Source organism: Pithys albifrons, chromosome Z (assembly GCF_047495875.1).
Source record: "Pithys albifrons albifrons isolate INPA30051 chromosome Z, PitAlb_v1, whole genome shotgun sequence".
Classification (NCBI taxonomy): Eukaryota; Metazoa; Chordata; class Aves; order Passeriformes; family Thamnophilidae; genus Pithys; species Pithys albifrons.
In genome coordinates, this window is record NC_092497.1 from 71,512,784 (window position 1) to 71,529,569 (window position 16,786).

Here is a 16,786-nt window from a genome sequence, read left to right on the forward strand (position 1 = left end):
TTTAAGTGTATGCTACTTGAAAAATTCAGAGGCAAATAGGAGCCAGTGTTAGAAGGAAGTAAAATATTACTGCAGTATCATTAGGTATTCTAAACAGAATGCCCAATATGCATTTATAATGTTTTATAGTGGTGTCACCTTGACATAGATGTGTCCATTGGAGAAGTATAATATCACTAATTATCCTGTAATAATTGTGAATTGCCAGATTATTTTAGAAGTAATGAGAAGGTGGCTGTGAGAAAAAAATACTTGTATTTAAAGATCTTGTATTTTTACAACCTGTGTAGTAAGCAAATTTTTTTAATAGCATGGATACTGTTACCTTGCTTTTTTCCCTTTTTTCGGATTCAAGAGAGACAATTGCATCAAGTAGTTCAGTGCAATCTGTGAATGCTCAAGTGTGCAAACATTTTGGAATTCCAAAAGTGTACCTGAAAATTGGGATTTGTGATTGAAGGTCCATGCAATCTCTGTGGATACTGCCTGCGTCTTCTGGGTTAGAACTCCCTACGATTGTGCCATGACATTTTGTTTTGACAGTTTTGTTGATTTTTGGTTTGTTTTTAAGTTAAAAACCAAAATATTCTCCCTTCATATTCTCCCCATTCCAAAACATTATCATATAATATTCTTTATGCAGAATAATCCCATATTTAATCACATCTGTTACTACACAGGCACTTAAGTGAAAAATCACAGCCAGCCACCAAATAGCAAAGTAACATGTAAGCACTTTTCTAAGGACAGATTTTACATCCTTGTGCTCTAACAGATGTCCTTGCAATTCCTAAATGCATACAGTCCAAATAAATGAAATAGAGTCTAAACAGTAAACACTAAAGTCATGTTGCTATCAGAATAATGGATTAATTTTATTTGACTCATATTAAAATTTGATACTGTAATTTTCAGGTCAGATGGATACTCCAATTCATAATTTTTGCCTGAAGTAACCCATCATGTGGAATTGCTGGTGTTTGTATTTGAATTAGTTGTTAACCAGTTAGATTTGTTTTACTGTTAAGAAGACAAGATGCCGGTGCATCTATGAGAGAGAGTGCCATAGACAACGGAAATTCAGTAGTAGGATGGTTTAGTGTATGTTTCTTTAGCAACGAAATTTGAATGTAAGTTTCTTTGTGGTAGTACAAGTCATATAATGACATGATAATTACCAAGCTGTTAGTTAGATAGGTAGATACTTGATGTGTGGTAATACTAGTACCATTCAACTAGTTGATTCCAAACAGTTGTCAACAGTTTAATGGTAGTGACTTTTTTGTTTTTAAACCCTGTAACATTCTTTTTTTCTTCCCCCTTCCCATGCACTCCTTAGTGGAGCAAACTTCAGTACCCTGCTTATGAATCTTGGACCAGAAAACTGTGCCACTCTGTTACTCTTTGTATTACTAGAAGGCAAGATCCTGCTCCATTCTCTTAGACCAGCTGTATTGACAGGAGTTGCTGAAGCTGTAGTAGCTGTAAGTACAAAGTGTCCTGTACAGCAAGGAGAGAAATCAGTTTAAACAGCAGTTGTTACAAGGCTTTTTTTAACTTAAAATGATTGATGTATTCAAAGGACATTTTCCCCAGCAAGAGTATTTAGTTCAAGTGCCCTATTTAATAACTGTTAGAAATATCATAATTTTTGCACAAGAGACATGCTGTATGTAAGTCAAACGTGAGGACATTTGTCCAACAGTGTTACAAGGCTTTTCTCAATTTCATTTCAATGTGCTGAATGTAACTTCTTGGTTTTTATTATACAGTATATGTTGTTTTGCTTTAATATGTTTATTTCATTTAATTTTTCCTTCAGATGATATTTCCATTTCAGTGGCAATGTCCATATATCCCCCTCTGTCCTTTGTCTCTGGCCACCGTACTCAGTGCACCTCTTCCGTTTATTGTTGGAGTTGACTCACGATACTTTGATCTGTACGATCCACCGCAGGATATTGTGTGCATTGACTTAGACACAAACATGGTGTATATGTAAGTTCTATGGAGATTTTATGTTTATTTGTTGATGGAGAGGTTGCTGAAATGCTCAGGAGATAAAACTGCTAAATGCTTTTTTATCAAGTGTGGTTTATTCTTTACTGTCCTCGTTATTTTTCTTATTTCTAATGCTTCACAGCAAATTATAATGTTTAAGTAAGGATCAACACTTGGTGCTTCCTATAAAAATGTGATGCAGATATTGGTATAAATTTAGTAATAATAACTGACTAGGGAAGGGATCATACCCCTGTATTTGGCACTGGTGAGACTGCACCTCAAATCCTTATTTCAGTTTTTCACTCCTCACGACAAGAAAGACCTTGAGGTGCTGTAGTGAGTCCAGAGAAGGGCAACAGAGCTGGTGAATTGTTTGGAGCACAAGTGTTTTGAGGAGTAGCTGAGGGATGTTTAGTCTGTAGGAAAAGAGCCTGGGAGAAATCACTCCCTACAGCTGCCTGAAAGAAGACTGTAGTTAGGTGGAGGTCAGTCTTTTCGCCCAAGTGAAAAGCAGCAGGATGGAAGGAAATGGCATCAAGCTGCAGCAGGGAAGGTTTAGGTTGGATAGTAGGAAAACTTTCTTCACTGAAAGTCAGGCATTGGAACAGACTGCTCAGGGAAGTTGTTGAGTCACTAACCCTGGAGGTATTTAAAGACATGTAGATGTGGTGCTTGCTTTAGGGGTAGATACAGTTTTGTGGTGGTCTTGGCAGTATTAGGTAGCTGATTGGACTTGATGATCTTAAAGGTTTTTTCCAACCTAGACAAACACGAATGCTTTGGGACCCTTCATGATACCCTGATGCTGTCTTGCACTCAGGCTGCTTTATGTTAGTATTAAGAACTTTTTCTCGAGTTACAAGGACCAGCTTTTTTGTGAGACCGATCAAGCAAAATTTGGTGTCTTCACTGCATTAATTCTAAAATATTTTCACTTAATTATTATGCTTTTATTACTTTTCTTAAATTAAAGTATTGCGTGAACATTGTCTTTGCACTTTCTTAAGGAGAGGCTAGTTCAGACCCTTGTTTTCTGTTATGTGAATAGGGATAACTGATTTGAAAATTTAGTTTTTTCAGGTATTTAGTAAGTTTATTGACTACCTTTCTATTTTAAATTAATTTGATCATAAACAGAAGTGTGTAAGCTTAGTTTAAGATGAGAGTGAACATCACTAACTAAAATGCACAACTTTTCTCTGTGCAAATTTAGTTTTACTCAGTCTCATGTCCCTTTTTAACTCTTAACTTTCACTTTTACTAACTTAGTAATTTGATCTGTGGGCCAGTGTAATGCTTGCTTGATTTTTATTCTCTCAGAAGGACTGAAGCAAATGTTTCCTTTATATTACTGAAACACTTTGTGTTATTAGTAACATCACAGGAAATGGTAAACAGTGGAACAGATTTGTGGGGGAGATGTTTTTGTTGTTTTGGTTTTTTTGATACTTCCCTTAGGTCACCATTAGAAAAACTGCAAAGAGCATGTTTATCACTGTATGGCATTATGCAGTGATACAATATTGGTATATTTGGTATTGGGTCACCAAAATAATAATTGTAGGTGTTGTGAAAGAAAAATGTATTGAAGAAAACCAAGGAAGGTAACTTATTTATTTGACGATATTTGTAGTGAAAAATACTTCAGTGTTTTTCTTTATAAGTAAAATGGAAGTTGCAGACTGAGTTGCAGAAAAATAGAGCTGCAGGAGATTTTGGAGGGAGTTAAGGATGTCAGGATTCTGTTGGGATGACTGTTGCAAAACAAGTACACAACATTATTTTTATTGGTTGTTGAACTATAAGGTACCTGAGGCAATCAGCTGGAAAGACTTTCACACCTTTTCTTTTACTGTCTTAGAAGTGTCCTTCTCTTTCAGCAGTTGAGTCATCTTTTTTTTTTTGTTGTGCATTTTGCATTTAACTTATTTCTATGACATATTGGACTTCCAGAGGAATTTGACATCTATAACATGTGAGATGTTGGTGTCTGCATTATAAAACTTTCTTAACCTGGAAATGAGTGTGTCTTTCAGTTTTGGAGATGTGTATGGAAACCCAAATGTCCATGAAGCACTTTGTGTTGAGGATCATGCAGAATCCTTTCATTAGTAAACAAAGATTAATGTTTCATTTAATTTTATACACATGTATTTCTGCCCCTTTGTATTTCCTTGACATTTAACAGCACTGTTGCAGACTTGGAAAGACTGCTTAATAGAAAAAGAACTTTTGAAAAATCCAGCGTTTTCTAGTATATCAATCTGTCTAATGTCTTTCTAGAACAAATTTGCTGCTCTCTTTCTTACAATATGCCGAAAAATACTGAAGGCCTTCTACTCAATCACTGTTTTCTTTAATGCTTTTATAATTTTTTCAACTGTCTCAGTGAAAGTTAACATTCAAAGTTCATTGAATAGCCTTTTTAGGGCAAAGGTTTGTGAGTTTGTTTTATTTTTATAGCAGGATTTTTTTTCTGGAATTTTTGGAATGGTACCACTTATATTGTTTATAGGGATGCCCATTGTTGTGGGAGAGGAATGGGCAAAGGCATCTGTAAGCATGCAATTTTTCTTTAACTCATGAAGCTTTGACTTCCTTCCTAAGATATTTCTGTGTTGATGCCAGTAGGGCAAATAATAATGGAACAAGGATATCACAAATGCGAAATGCAGAACCAACTAGTGACTGTAACAGTTTGGATAGTAATAACTGGTTCAGTCTCATAGCCACAAGTTTTGTTGTATTTTCTGTAATAGCAATTCTGCCCCACTTTCTTCTTGCCAGAAAGAGGTGTAGAAGTTCTCAGGATTTACTTCCTACTCTCTCTCTTTAAATCCAACTGCTTGAATGTCTAGCTTTGTATCTGTTCTTCTTCTTAAAGAAGATGAGCATCCGCTTAGACAATTTACCCATTGGTTAATCAAACACATAATTTTCTGGCTGTGAACTCAATTCCCAATATTCCTAGACCTATTGAAGATGGGACTCAGTTGCCATAAGACCATGAAATTATCAGATTGATCTTCCAGCATTTTGCAATAAGAGTTTTGTGTTGTGTTCAGAACTGTCTTTATTTGTATCAGGAGCAGTATGGCAGGTTTATGGTGGAGTAGACTTTACATAGTAGTCATGTATAGTAGCAAGATTGATAAAAAAATCTGAAGGGGAAATCATCTAAGAAGTCTAAATTAAATCTTAATTCACATCCTCCTTATAGACTGGAGAAAACTCTACTCATTATTCAATTTATACTGTTCTGTATCTCAAGAAATGAATTCTGAGTTACGTCACTACCATATTTTTCTTTGTAACAAATAGGGACAGTGACAAAATTTCAAAATATTTTTCTTTAGGTACTTTCTTCTATAAATGAAGCAACTTAGGGCAGTTGAAGTTCATACTTTCTGTATATTATATGTCCTTTTTTTTTCTCTCCTGTGTTATAGATCAGATGATAAGAAGAATACCAACTGGAAGCAGTTTCCTAAAAAGCCATGTAAAAGTCTGCTCAGCACCTTAAGGAAACTGCACCCACAACTGGCAGCAGGTAAAATAGAAAAAAGAAAATGAATTGTTATTAGTATATAAGTGTAAGGACTTCCTTCTATCACATGAAGTGTGAATTCTACTTTTTAGACTTTTTTTTTTCCTGTGACTTCCTAAAATTTAAGGGTTTGGTTTCTTAGCCTTTAGTCATGGTCGTGTCCAGTCTCTCATCCACCAGCACCCTCAAGTCCTTCTTGGCAAACATCTGTTCATCCCTCAGCCTGTATTGATAACACAGGTTGCCCCAGCCCAGGTTGCAGCACCTTATAGTTGGTCTTACGGTATTCCAATGGGTCCACTTCTTGAGCTTGTCCAGATCCCTCTGGATGGCATCGCGTCCTTCCAGTATGTCAACCATACCACTCAGCTTGGTGTCATTGCCAAATTTGCTGAGGATCCACTCACTCCCTCTGTCTGTCATTAATGAAGACATTGAATAGCACTGGTCGCAGTACAGATCCTGAGGAGCACTGCTTGTCACTGATGTCCATCAGGACCCTGAGTCCTCTGAGTGCCAGCATCCAACCAATTTCTTACCCATCTAAGGTGAGGTGGTTCAGGGTATGTTAGGTTACATCATTATGGGGAATGAGATGATGATAACCTCATAGGTACACAAGATATACAAAATTTGTAAATTGCAGAAGGAGAAAATGGTGTTAAGAGGTAGGTGTTCTTGCCTTAGTCTTCTGTTTTGTTTTGTTTGTTTGTTTGTTTTTTTGCAGATAGCCCTTACTTGATCTGTTAGAAAATCTCTTCTTTTATCAGCAGGGTGTATCATTCAATCTACCTAATGCAGAACTACTTCCTAGTTGTAACTTGAGCAGAGCCAGTGGTCTCTTTTAGATAGATACCTTTTTATTTTGGTAATATTATAATAGTTATGTTATAATATTTATTCACACTTACATAGAAATATTGTCATTGATAATTTTGTTACAGTAAAGAGTGTGAAACTGTCATTTTCAGTAGTACCTGCTTCTGGGTTTTTTTAAGAATGCAAGAAAAAACTCTGAGTGTCACCTTTTTGTTTATACCCTTTGGTGCACTGAAAGGTTAGAAATTTTTTCAGAAAAATAGTTTTAGATGTGCAGTCTTTAGAACAGAGAAAACTTGTTGTCACAGAGAAGGAGTTTAGGGCACTTAAAAAATCACCAGCAACGTTATCAGCAAAAGCAGGTTTAATATAAATTTGAGAAAGCACAATGACATTCAGTAGTAAGCTCCATTCTGTTACTACATGGATGAAGCATACAAAGGAATATGAGATTAGGATCAATATAGAGTGATTTTAGCAGAGACTGGCAATGCAAAGGGTCAAGGATGTAAAGAACTAAGGGAGACCCTCCTCTAGGGTCAAGAGGTGCAGAGAGGACCCCCTTGCTTTCTAAACTCCTAATGGAACCTAGGGGTGACTGAGTCCAAATGTAGCCCTAGACTAAGCTAAGGCCAAACTAAGACCCAGGTTTATGTCTAAAGCAGTTGACAGCATTTAATCATTGACTAATTTAACATTGACAAAGTTATTTAATAGGATTTACTGTAAGCACCACAGTAACTTAATTACAGATCTGAGATGGCAATACTCATACTGTACTTGCTGTTGGGTGTTTAAATTCATTCACACATGCACACAGACACAACGAATTGTGTACAAAGGTGTGTATATCTGTTAAAAATTCACCTTGAGTTCAGTGAGATGCTCTACGTTGGATGCCTTGGCAGCTGTCAATTTGTGACAGGTTGAGCCTTGAGGAGTGGGGAGATGTTAGCACAGATGCTGTTGGCAGCTTTCAGCAGTTGTCCTTGGAGTATCATGAGCTGCAAAGCTGGTGCACTCCAAGAGGTCCCACTAAGAAGTGCTGGTGCAGTTGTATCTACACAGAAAACCTCAAAGGGCATGGCTTAGGACTGGTCTTCCATCCTTCTTTTATGTCCCAGACTGGCACATGAATTAGAAAAACAATCAACTCTTAAGGTAACCTGCCTTTTATATGGAGGAGGTCAATTGAAAAGTAATGGCACAAATTCTAATACTTGTCATGTCTGAATATAGGCAAGTAGAGAAAGGTTTTGAATGCACTGAATGTCTTATAAAAGACTGTACATGTTGCTCATTCCTAGTTCACAGGAAAACACAGGAAGGCTCTGCAGTGGAAATGACCCCTATAGAGGCAGATTTCTCCTGGCAGAAGAAGATGACAGAACTTGAGATGGAGATCCAGGAAGCTTTTCTCCGTTTCATGGCATCTATTTTAAAGGGTTACAGAACATTCCTCAAGCCAATCACACAGGCACCTTCAAATAAAGCAACTGCTGCTGATTCCCTATTTGATCATCAAGGTGAGGGTGAGGCAAACCAGCTGCTGATAGGATTGGCAGTGTTACAGCTTTAGGGTTGAGAAGTTCCATGACTTTAAAAGGTCGAACTTCCCTTTGGTTGTACAATCCTTTGCAATATTTAAGATTGCAACTGTATAAAGTTGAACTATTGAAAGTTGATTAGAACACAGATACGTAGAACATACATACACATAGAACTGCAGTTTTGCACTAGCTCTGATATTAGAAAAACTTTTTTGAGTAACATGATGCCCTCTCTTTATGGCTTATTCTTTAAGGGCACCTCTTAGGAATAGAAAAATACTTCTCAATTTGTACAGAGCAAAAATGCTAAAAGCTCTATAATGAAACATGAAGTAATGATATAATTGGGAAAATGTTAGAGAATGGGGCCAAGATCAGAAAAGTAATAAAGCAATAGGCAGCAAATGTCATTGGCCTCATCACTTTTCATATCTGTTAATGAGTGCAGTGCTGCATAAAATGTCATAGGTGTTTTGTATGTGGTGGTGTTTTGCGTTTGTTTCTTTTTTGGTGGGGTTGATTTTTTTTAATTACTGGATGAGAGATTTGAGAAGAGATTTTTGTCAATGGTTTGGAGAGTTTTAAATATTATCAGGCCCATCACCTCTTAGGAGAATGTAACTTTATTATTGTTTTAACTGTTAGATGCTTTTGTACAAGGTCATAATCTTTTTCTTGCACAAAGAATCAATAAACACAGTGAGCAGATTACGTGGGTGTGATTGTTTGCCAAATATTGTTAACTATGGTAAAAAACTAGTTTTCCCCCAAAATTCTGCTATTTTAATCTTCCAAATGCAAGTAGATATATGTAGTTGTTTTTATTGATAAAGTCAGTACTTTATATATTAACACCTTAAATACTTTGTGGACCATTATATGTTAATTTTGTATGGAAATCATAACTTATATTTAGGTGTGTATTCCCTTCTATAACCAGGATTTTTAAAAAGCAGAGACCGTGCCTATACAAAGTTCTACACACATCTCACGAAAACACAGATATTCAGCCGCTTCATTGAAGAGTGCAGTTTTGTGAGTGACAAGGATACTGGCTTGGCATTTTTTGATGACTGCATAGAAAAGGTAAACAATGTAGCAATACTACTAAGTTATGTGCTTCTCTTCATTTTGTGCTATACTCCTAGCTTTTAGTGGAGAAGGTAGATAGCTCCTGCAGGAAGTGTTTGAAGGGATTTGAATGCTTGGTGGTTATTGCTGAGTCATTTTCTTTTCATCTTCTTGCATAGTAATAATTTTATGTGTTGTTGCAGAAAACTTTGATTAAAGCCCTGTAGGATTTCAAACCATAAGATAATGCCAGAAATACTTGTAGCTGACACTTAAAAAAACTGCCATCTATGTCTTCTCTTTAAATCTTAGTTATACTTCCTCTGATAATGAATTACTCCCAGTTGTCATCTGCACTGTTGGTTTTTTCCCACAATTTCAATTTAAAATGTGTGTAGTGCTGCAGTTATGGTCAAAACTGATTGTATGGGTAGGTTACCCTTTTGTTATGTGCTTGTTATAGGACAATTGCTGTGTCCCCCCCCTTTTTTTTTGGTTTTGTTTTGTTTTGTTTTTTAATTAAAGCTCTTCTGTATGGCTCTGGTTGTGAAAGATGGGTTGTGAAATTTACAGCTTCATCTTTAAAATGCCAAGTTTACAATATAAAAATTAGGAGCATCATATTATTTATATATTATTCTTTCTGGGCAGAACCTTCATTTTAATACCAAGTTCTGATTGAATCTTTGATTCAGTATTGATTCTAATCAAATTGACACTCGTAAAAAGATAATAGAATAAGTTTTTAAAAGTTTATTTGCCTTAATTTTTCTCTGTCTGCTAAGTATGGGGTATGCATGTAGAGAATACATTGTTAATAATTTGATATTATTCCAGGTTGTCATATCTGCAAAATGGCAGTTTCTTTCAAGTAAACAAAAGGGAAACACCTTTTCTCTGATGGATTTAGGATTTTGTATTTAAGTAGAAATGTCAACAGATTGAAAGCATGCTGATTACTGAATTCTTTACTGAAGTATTTAAAAAACAGCTTAATTGCCTCTACAGTAATACAGAAATTTAGTGTTTCTTTAATATTTCAGTAAATGACACAGCTTTAATAAAATCATTTAGGATTTTTTTTAGTTGAGAAGAAACTCCTTTTTTTTTTTCTCTTTTCCCAGCTTTTTCCAGAGAAAGGAACAGAAAAAGGAGAGAAGGTACTTTGTCCTTCAAAATGTTTAGGAATATCTGATCATGAAATAAAAATTGAAAAACAAGGCTGTGAATTTGGTATTTGAATAATTAGAATAAGTGTAATTTATATAATATATACCTAATCAAATACAGCATATATTAGATATATTTTTACATATTCTAACACAATTAAGATGAAAAAGGACATTTGTTACAAAGCCAAACTCAGTACTTAGTGTACAAACTCTGTTTTCAGGTTGATGTAGATTCTGTCGAAGATGCACGGTTGATTGAGCTTGATGAATCACAAAAAAGTGAACACACAGTGTTCATTATGCCACCAGAGCCTCCCACTGATGATGGACAGGACCGAATGCCAAAATACAGGTACAAGTTAAAAAACCACATGGAGTGAAACATGCTTATGATGTTTAACAGAGCAGATGTTTCATCTTTGTGCAACCCTTGCTTTAATGCTATGTTCAGAAGATCCCTTAAAGAAATAGGAGCTGCCTAGATTCTGGTGAGTTTCTGAAGCTCTCGAAGTCAGTGGCTCTTGTCTCTATATTTGAAAGCATGTGGATCATGGTATTAATTTTTTTCAGTAACTCTTGCCAGTGTCATTGTAATACTTTTTTACATGTATTCAATGTCTTTCCTCTATTTGAGCTGTTTATGTGTGTTTTGTAGCAAGTGGAGTGCACTTTTTTCCTTGTTGGGACTGATGAAACTTGGGTTATGAACCTATCCAGTACTATTGATCTGCAAATTAGGAACCAAAAGAATAAAATGTGCACTACACTTTTCAGGGTTGTTGAATTCAGTATTTTTCAGCTCTGTGCAGGAGGTATGGAGCCTCGTATCTCTCTTGCAGCTCATGAAGGTTCTATTTTCAGCTGTTGTCCTTGTTAATCGTCAGCTGTGCTTCCGTGACCTCCCTGACTGGATAACAGTCTGGTTCTTACTGTCTCTGAAGGTTTAATGTCCAAGGCATATTCTTGTGGTATCTTTGTAGATAAGACTAAAAAGATGTCGTTTATCCCTGGTTCTTTATTCTCCTGTTTGTCAGTTCTTTCCACAGCAGTGTCTTTGTATGACTTTTTGTAAAAAGCTTTTATTTTCTGTTTTTCTTTAATCATCTGTATAGCTATAAAAACTTCCCACGACTAGATCTCAAGCTCTTTGACAGGCCACAGGAGCTCAAGCTCTCCTTCAGCAGACACCCAGCTGGAAGCAGCATTTCAAATAGTCCAGCACTCATGGCAAAGAGGACAAAACAGGTCAGATGACTCTCACTGTAATCACTGTATGAACACTGAAAAATAGGAATTCTTTTGGTAAAACTGCCACCTATTTATACTATAAGTTCATGTTTTTAGAGCTTCAGTCTTTCTAACTATTGAGAATTAACACTTCCAAATAAAAGAAACAGAACAGATAAATTAGCAAATTAGCATCTGAGATTACAGTTTACTGTCAAGTGCATTTTTAATCTTTAGACTGTAGTATACAATTAAATTAAAAATAATGAAAATTAATGCTTTAAAGGGGGAAGAAAAGCTTAATCCTGATGATAATTTTTGCTTGCAGAGAGTCTTATTAAGAGAATGGTAAGAAAGGAACCTCACTTGAATGTGTGTCCATTATTATTAAATGCTTGCTCTTAAGAAGCCACTATCTGAGTTAGTGATGACTTCTAGATTCAGAATATTATATCTTCTGTGTGCATTTTTCTTTTGTTTCACCCTCACAGGAGATAAAGACAGCCCATAAATTAGCCAAGAAATATTACGTAAGCCCCCCACAGTGGGCTAAGTGTCTCTTCAGTCATAGCTACAGCTTATGGTTTATTTGTCTGCCCGCCTATGTCAGAGTTGCACATCCCAAGGTCAAAGCACTGCAACAAGCATATGACGTTCTAATTAAAATGAGGAAAACTGATGTGGAACCACTGGATGAGGCAAGTGCAAATCAAAAAAAACTACCATGAACATGGAATAGATCAGAAGGTGCAAATAGAGTGTTTTGCTGCCATCACCAGGTTAAACATAGTTATGGTTTGACCATTTTTAAATCCTCCTTAAAGTCATCTCAAGTAAGTCTGCTTTGCAGCCCTGTTGCACTGATGGCATAATGGGTTTCTGTGCAGGATACTGTTCTTTCAATAGCATCCACAGGCACACAGCAGCAAATTATCCTACTTTTTGCATGACCTCCTTTATTTCTCAAACAAAAGAGTGAAATGAAAAAAAACCCCATTGGTATACTCAACAATGTGACTGCTGATGTTATTTCAACTCCTATGAGTTCCTGTTTAATTTTTGCTCCCTCTTCAACCTGTGGAGTGTATGGGCAATGTAGTAGCTGTCACATGACTTTTCCGTTTTCATGTGTAAAAGTTGGAAATCAGGGAGGGGCTTAAGCTATTTCACAATTCTTGTCATTAGTCTGTTTCTGCATTTTTGTATCTTATCAGGTCTGCTACAGAGCAGTAATGCAGCTGTGTGGACTGTGGGGGCAGCCTGTTCAGGCAGTGAGAGTCCTTTTTGAAATGAAAAATGCTGGAATACAGCCAAATGCCATCACCTATGGTTATTACAATAAGGTAAGACCAGTGTCTCTCTTGCTAGTGTCACTCCCCATGTCCAGTAACATGGTTTGAAGATTGTTTCTTGCAGCTCTTCCCTTGGATTTGCTGATGCTGTTGATCAAGCAATCCTTTTGGGCTTGCTTACAGTTCACTGGATTTACACTGTTTAGTTTTACAGTGATAAATTTACAGTCCTGTGCTGTTTGGTTAACCAGAAATTCTATTGTAGTACACATTTATAATGTTTCTATTTGCAGGTTTTGGACTGTCTAGTGCTTCCATGTGAAATATATCTGTTCCAAAGTATGTTCTTTTAAGATAGCAGGATCCAAGATTGATGAAGGCTGGATTGGGCTAGTTGAAGTAGCCTCTCCCTCTTTTCCTTGCTCCAACTTCATGTAATATGCTGATGAAGCTTCACAGTAAACTCTGTGAAGTAATAAGAAAGATGTGCTACTTAGGTCTTTTGTTGCTATCAAAATATATAGACAAAACTCATTTTGTTTACTTATAGCAATCTTGATCCATTGTTTTATTTTTATTCAGCTGTTGTATAGTGAACTGTGGAATAAAAGAGAAGAGCTCATAATAATTCAAATATTTGCCCTACTTCATGTGGTTTACAGGAAATGTGTTTTTTGATTAGGGAAAAAAAAAGCTGCTCACCATACCATGTTTCTTCAGTGTAAGTTTCTTACTGTTCTTGTTATTGCAATGTCACTTTTTGTAGGCGGTTTTGGAGTCTTCTTGGCCTAGCAGTAACCGCAGTGGCATTTTCCTCTGGACAAAGTTACGAAACGTAGTTCATGGCACAGCACAGTTTAGGCAGTGCTTAAAGAAATCAACACAAAGCCCACAAGTGCCCGTGATATCAGGTAATAACTTAGTTGAAATGGATTTATTTCTGCTGAACAAGAGCATGACATGCTTTCTGAGGGACTGCAGCTAACATTGTGGCTTTTAAATTGGAAAATCTGTCCTTAAATATATAAAAATTCCTAATTCCCAACTTGATGCTTTAAACAGTATTAGAATATCTTTCACACATTGAGGAGTTAATTGTTTGAATTATGTTGCTAGAATTTCATATTCTTACTTTATATGTGCAAGCAGAAGTATTTACTGTTGTCTGAAAAGGTTAGGTTTGTTTAAAAACCTGAAAAGTTAAATCCTCTCTTACTAACCAGCTCTCATTCATGTCTTTAGCTCTGCAGAGTCCCACGGGTGGAAGTGATGGGGACATGGTGAGCCATGGTAGCGTGGATAGTTCTAATGATGCTAACAGTGGGGATCACACCCTCTTCGTCAATGACTTAGTCAGACTTGATTCCATTGATAATCACTGTAGCACAGGTACTAGATTCTGCTGGGTTTCACTACTCAAAGTTCCTCAAAAGGCTAAACTTTTTTAGTCTCCTCTTGATTTTCCCCTTCGCAGATACCAGCTTCCCCTCTTGAAACTGTAGAGACTGAAGCATGGAGTTAATGCATGTAGAAAAGAAATACACTGTTGTTGACTATTACTCCTTTACTGCAGATCATGCTTTAGTTTAGAATGAACCATAGTAGAGGTACTGTTAGGTTAAAATAAATGTTGTGCTGTGGTGTCATGAACCCTGCTTTTTATGTTAATCTTCAGAAAAGGTGTGAAGCTTTTGACATACGAAGCTGTTTAATTTTTGCGTGTTGTCATTTATTCAGACACGTGATAGTCTGTGTCAGTAAAATCTTGCTCTGCTTTAAAGGACAGGAATGATAGTTGCTGAGGTGATTAGAAGGTAACACTTGAAAATATTTTTCCTTGATGATTTTCCAGAAAGGCCTAATCTGTACTCCTGGAATTAATATGTTTGTTTATAATAAAATAAACTTTTAAAGGCCATATTCAAGTTTCCTAATGGTAGTTGCTAAACTTTGAAATAAATACAGAAATTATCACAACCTTGACATACAGTTTTTATGAGACACCATGGGTATGGAAAGACAGGGGATAGGCTGAAGAAAATTTCACCTTAAACATGTTGTGCACTGTTCCAGATAGATTGAATTAAAAAGAGGGCACAGGAAGTTAATAATTTGAGATGGCAAGACAAAATGCATGGTTCTTTGTATCTGCTTTAGTACTGATCATATCCTACTTGTGCAGTCTTAACTAAACTTCGTTTCTGTGTGTACTTCAAAACTTAATGTACAAGTGGTTCTTGCACACTCTTCTTGTTTTTAATATCTTGAGCCTTTCTTTAAAGAGAACTTTGAGTCTGATTCCTGTGCTTCATCTGATATGTCTGCCTAGATTACTGAATTTCACTTCTCTCTGCTCTTTGTTGCTCTGCTTTTTGCTCTTTGCTGTCTCTTGGGTGCCGCATTTGTCCTTGGCTATCACGGTGTGGGGTGCAGACATATGGTGTGAAGCCTTGGATGCAAGTGCACATTATTTCTGCCCTTGAATGTTACTTCTGCAGGTAATTCACCCATTTATTGATAGGGTATTTTCACTTCTGTGCAAAGCAGGGATACTAATATTGTTGAAATTGTGAGAGAGAAAGTAAGAACCAAAGAATTTCAGAACTGAATTTTCTATATAAAAAGTTTTTAATATAGTAGCCAAGTGTATTAATTGATGTCTGCTCAAACTTAGTGGGTTTACTGCATATTTGTTATTTGTTGGTAAAATAAACATCAGTAATACGTGTGGTCAATAAGTTGTATCAGTCACTCAGTTTTATGGAGCTTCTTAACACCTTTCACGCTCAGTAACTTCCACTTTGATCTTTTTCAGTATAGAAATGTGTTCTTACACATATTCTAAAGCATATAAACAATCCTGTTTAACATGTTGATGAAGAGTATGTCCCATATACAACTTTTGTCTGTTTGCACATGCAGCAGCCCTTCAGATAAAAATAATACAGAAAAGAGAGTCTTTCTGAATGTTTCCTATGACTGACTTTTTGGACTAGTATACACTTTTTATTTGAGTGCGTGAGTTATAGGTACCAAGTTTAACTGGTATTGTGAAGGAACAGACTTCTAAAAATTTTTTTTACATTTTTATTTTTTTCCTATTGTAGTTTATACTTTGCCCTACAGCACAAAGATATAGTACAGTTTGATACTTTTTTTTCAGGGCTGTATTCATTGTTAGAAGCTTGCTCAGTTACTGTTGTGCTCATCTAAATTTCTCTTGTAGATGCATTTGAGAATTTAGCTTGGCCAGCAGTTAAATACTTCATGCTAAGAGATAGGAAAGGAATGAAAAGGGATGCAGTGCATTAAAAGTATTTAGTCAGCATAGCGTTTTAGAGGGAAAAACTGGTATTTAGTTTAATTAGAAAAATAAATTTGGATTGGTATAGCCTAATTATTTCTGTCATCATCACCAAGTAGATCTAGCCACTAGTTAGGCATTTTGGAGATCTTACTATGAACTACTCTGGAGAATCAACATGTGAAACAAATTATTTCTGTTCTTTATTGTCTTATGGAAAAACAAATTTAGGAAGGAGAAGTAAATTTGAGGTATGTGTTTCTATTTCCTTAAACAGGTGGTCAGTCAGACCAGGGTTACGGATCCAAGGATGAACTTTTAAGAGATGATGGGAATAGTCTTCCTACAGCTGAAACACAACGAGACAAAGATACTTCTAAAGCTGGAGATTTGATAGGAGGTTAAGTATGCATGTTTATGTGGATGAAGGCTTTTGGTAATAAATGGGCTTCATGCATTAGACTACCACAAAACCTCAATGTATTGAATTAATAATGTTGCCAAGCTCAAAATATGACTGTATGGAATTGTTCTCTTACTTCTGTGCCCTAAATAATGGCAGTGGAATACATATAGGCAGAAATAGCCTTTTATTAGATGAATGTAGTAGAGATGGAAAAATTGGAAAAGTGCTGGGACACACAGTATTTTATGTTCCATTCCTCTCATTTATATATTTGAAATCTTGACCATTTTTTATCTGTACCAGTTAACGTAATAAAAGGCACTGCTTTTTCTTACAAACTCTTCCCAGCTATAGATGACCCTATCTGCTGTCTTCTGTCCAAATTTTGCTCTTA

The 16,786-nt window shown here is 36.1% G+C and overlaps 1 protein-coding gene across 3 annotated transcripts in view; it reads left to right on the forward strand.

Annotated features, from left to right (window-relative positions):
• Nucleotides 1-16,786, forward strand: part of DENND4C (DENN domain containing 4C) — a 71,056-nt gene that overhangs the window by 31,267 nt on the left and 23,003 nt on the right. The window contains exons 9-21 of one of the 3 annotated variants that reach the window (XM_071580680.1): nucleotides 1,340-1,484; nucleotides 1,823-1,998; nucleotides 5,454-5,554; nucleotides 7,678-7,896; nucleotides 8,861-9,006; nucleotides 10,116-10,151; nucleotides 10,385-10,515; nucleotides 11,276-11,408; nucleotides 11,882-12,088; nucleotides 12,605-12,733; nucleotides 13,449-13,593; nucleotides 13,925-14,071; nucleotides 16,264-16,386. In XM_071580680.1, coding sequence (XP_071436781.1) covers nucleotides 1,340-1,484; nucleotides 1,823-1,998; nucleotides 5,454-5,554; nucleotides 7,678-7,896; nucleotides 8,861-9,006; nucleotides 10,116-10,151; nucleotides 10,385-10,515; nucleotides 11,276-11,408; nucleotides 11,882-12,088; nucleotides 12,605-12,733; nucleotides 13,449-13,593; nucleotides 13,925-14,071; nucleotides 16,264-16,386 — 1,838 coding nt within the window. The remainder of the gene's footprint in view (nucleotides 1-1,339; nucleotides 1,485-1,822; nucleotides 1,999-5,453; nucleotides 5,555-7,677; nucleotides 7,897-8,860; nucleotides 9,007-10,115; nucleotides 10,152-10,384; nucleotides 10,516-11,275; nucleotides 11,409-11,881; nucleotides 12,089-12,604; nucleotides 12,734-13,448; nucleotides 13,594-13,924; nucleotides 14,072-16,263; nucleotides 16,387-16,786) is intronic. The other 2 variants (XM_071580682.1, XM_071580681.1) reach the window with 2 other exon arrangements.